This window comes from Sphaeroforma arctica, assembly GCF_001186125.1.
Source record: "Sphaeroforma arctica JP610 unplaced genomic scaffold supercont1.2203, whole genome shotgun sequence".
Taxonomy (NCBI): Eukaryota; class Ichthyosporea; order Ichthyophonida; genus Sphaeroforma; species Sphaeroforma arctica.
This window is the reverse complement of record NW_014038355.1, coordinates 1432-4921: the sequence shown is the minus strand read 5'-3', so window position 1 is coordinate 4921 and position 3490 is coordinate 1432. Positions and strand designations below refer to the sequence as shown.

Below are 3490 nucleotides of genomic sequence, written 5' to 3'. Positions count from 1 at the left end.
CCGCATCTGGTGTAGGTGTAGCATTACTACACCACCATTAAACTGCAAAGGAGTAAGACCGTAATCTTCTGGACATGTATAGTTGGGCTGAAGGTAGCGCAATTTATCTGGCTGCTCTCCACAAACTAGACCACCTGGCACCACAGTAGAAAATGGGATTGGCCATGCACACTTTTCGGGAAACCTCTGACACAGAGAACCGGTGTCTATGGACATCCCTATATATCCAGTCTCGTCGTGGTTAAACAATTCAGAGATATCCCCAACACCAGCGACATCCAGATCTATATACAAGGCCTTTTCCACGTCTAGCAAAATTTCTTGCAAGAAGAACTTACAGTGCGCTGAGATGTGAATATGGGGGCTTATGTGCAAGAGCAGACCTGTCCACTCGACGCACCAACGATAATCATACGTTGAAAGAAGCACTGTTCCAGGTTTGAAAACGGAATTGAGTGTCTGAAACCAGCTACTCATTTCGTCACGGACGTCATCCGGCACAACCATATGAACATGAACGGTACTTTTCGTTGAAAGCAGCACCGAGGTTATCATTGCTCGAGCGTGGCTGGTGCGCGCTTCGTCAAAGACGGTTACAATGTGCAAGCGCTCATTCGCATCGTGTTCTGCGCCAATCTGCTAAGAAAGACAATATACCTTGGTCAGTGAAGCACCGCATTGTCAGTTTAGAATATAGTGAGCTAATATTACGACAAAACGAAAGCAAAATTTTCGATACATACTTCTGAAATGTTCCACCATAAGACTAGAAGCGAGCAGATGGAGAGCACGAGTTTTTTAACTCCCCGACGAATTTTCCATTTTGATTTTCTAGTGTCGTAGTTTGGTTTCGTGTTCATCATTAAAGCTCTTAAAGTTTTGAACTTGGTTGTCACCCTTATACAGTCCAAGGTCCTGTCAAGTCTCCCGAAGTCACAAGCTAAAATAGACTGCTACTGTTAAGAGTATAGAATGGTATAAAGCGTAATTGTATGTCCTTTATATACAACCTCAACTTTTGGTATTGTACTCAAGGTGTTTGTGCTAGTGTTCAGCCGCTTGGGTTGGCCAGATTCCGGGAGCATTGAACTAGTTCCAATTAATTTGTTCAGTTTTAAAACTCTATCTATAAGCGGATCAATTTTATGAACATTGGTGCAGTTTATAAAAAATAAAAAATTATTACAAAATATTTTACTATTTATAATTAGATATTTGTTTATTATTAATATAATTTTTAAATACGAGAATATGGTCAGTAATACATATTCTTAGATAAACCTGGGTTTATTGGGGTTTATTCAGGGCATTAAGTAAACCCAGGTTTTAGGGTTTTAGGGTTGATCAGATTTCTGATTGAAACCCGTTCTACTTCTCTGGTAAAACGTACATGCGAGTCCATGTGCGTTTACCAGGTAGTGAACACATTGGTATATGGTAGATAGGAAATATTCAATAAATAGCCAATGCCTCCCTGTTCGTTCAAGGAGTACGTTGAGATATAGTTATTTGATGCGTATTTACCAATGTAGTTAGGGTGTGTGCCGGGACTGCCTGGACTGCCTGGACTGCCTGGACTGCCTGTGCACATAGTAGTAAATAAACAGCTATTTTTAACTGAAATAAATATCAATATTTCTCTGCTCTGAAGTATTGTTTTATATTTGTAACAACAGTTGCCTCCCCTATGTGTTGAGGTAGGACGCTTTCATTCTAGTCACCCCTGTCACTTGTGGCCGTATATACATGCATCATCAGCGGCGGAGTGCGCTAGTGCTTCGAATATTTAGGGCCATAGCTTAGCTGAGCGTTCTATATCGAGTCGAGATATCAAATGCAACTACTGTGTACACTTACTGTAGTGTGAAGTATACCAGGAATATATAGTATGAAAGTAATGAAAAATGAGTGCGCTTCTCGCCGGATTGGCGACGTCCCCTCAGTGCGCAGTCAAGTTCTTCGTCTTCTCATCGAAGAAAGGGAAGACGACGCCACATATCAGAGGCGTGTGGATTGACAAACCCATGTTCCGCCTGTGCTGGCAGAGCAACGACTCGTCAACTGACTTCCAATCATGTAAGTTAATAACTGTACTAGTATATAATCCCTCATATGCTGATGTATGGTCTGTTGTTTTCCAATTATCCAGTGTTGCTCATTCGAGTTTGTATGATGATTTGAACTATACAGACGTGGGCGAACACATTGTCGCGACATGTTCGGATATAGTGTAGTGGCTGTAAGAATAATATTAAATTCCACTATGTGAGGCCGCTTGAGTCACCGCTGAACAGTATGTCATTGTATAGGATCATAAATATATATCCACCGAAGCCGACATCCGCTCATATTGTATTCAGTCAACTGCAACCAGGCAATTGCACTGCCAGTGTATGTACATCGCAAATCATCCAACAGAATATTATAAGTTTACTGAAAACTAAATATCCGAATATATATCAAAATTAAAGTCATACTGTTTGGTAAGGTACATTTATTTTATACAATCATGGATGGGGTCCTTTCAGGTATTGCAAATACATTTGTGCACCTGTGAACATCCCCGTATTACTGTACGATGTACTTTTGTTTATTTAATTGTCCTCATGTTTGTGAATGTATTCATACCATATGAAAAATTTACTTCCACACCACACTACATCATACACACACACACACATATATATATATATATATATGTATGTGTGTGTGTGTGTGTGTGTATGTGTGTTTGTGTATGCATATACAACTACACATATATATACATACATATAAAGTTGAACATATACGTGTTGAATATATATATATATATATATATATATATGTATGTATACTTTTCCGTCACTCACCGTTCACCGATGCCCCTGCAGAAGAATAGCGTCGCGCTTTTACTTGTTGCGTGCTTCCTCCGCTAGCCGTAAGTGTCGTCATCGTGTTAGTTCGCCATTTGCTAGGTACCTTGACTACTGGGGCCGATCGATCACTTACCCCATCCTTTGTCATCGATGCTGCAACTGTTGGTGCGTTGCGCAGTGCCTAGTCGTTCACTATAGAGGGCAGTCGAATCTCCAGCGTGAAGAGTGCCCTCGATTTTGCAATGCCCCCTACCAAGCGTGCAACTAACCTTGCTGAATGGCAGAAATCTCTCGCTGACCCTACGCCTCTCGCGACACTACGAATGAGCGCCGCATCATGGCCTAACGTTGCCAACAATGTTCCCCCTTGGTAGATGTCATTGCCGCCGTGTACAATGGTAATGTACTTACCGCACAGAAATGAACTATGACGCCCAGGAAACATATTAGTGAGTGCAGGAATGCCAAAATTGCTAGTATTGATGGCCAAAGACATGCCAGATTGCTTCTGTGCACTTGTGAGAGCTTCTACAGCGCACGGACATGGCCAAGCAGGCCAGAAATGAATTATGACGCCCCGGAAACATATCAGTGAGTGTTGCAAGGCCAAAATTGCTAGTATTGATGGCCAAAGG

General features: G+C 41.6%; 2 protein-coding genes across 2 annotated transcripts in view; one reads left to right on the top strand and one right to left on the bottom strand.

Moving 5' to 3' along the window:
- SARC_12292 (hypothetical protein) overlaps nucleotides 1-886 on the bottom strand; it is a gene marked incomplete at its 3' end in the record, with an annotated part of 3267 nt that extends 2381 nt beyond the window's left edge. Inside the window, exons 1-2 of the mRNA XM_014293604.1 lie at nucleotides 744-886; nucleotides 33-639 (exon numbers count right to left, since the gene is read on the bottom strand). Of these exons, the coding sequence (XP_014149079.1) occupies nucleotides 33-639; nucleotides 744-863 (727 nt within the window). The 5' untranslated portion in view covers nucleotides 864-886. The remainder of the gene's footprint in view (nucleotides 1-32; nucleotides 640-743) is intronic.
- Nucleotides 887-1904: 1018 nt separating this feature from the next.
- SARC_12291 (hypothetical protein) lies at nucleotides 1905-2076 on the top strand (the record flags this gene model as incomplete). Its single annotated transcript, XM_014293603.1, has 1 exon — nucleotides 1905-2076. A coding segment is annotated over one exon (172 nt), but the record flags the coding sequence as incomplete, so codon positions are not given.
- Nucleotides 2077-3490: the final 1414 nt, after the last annotated feature.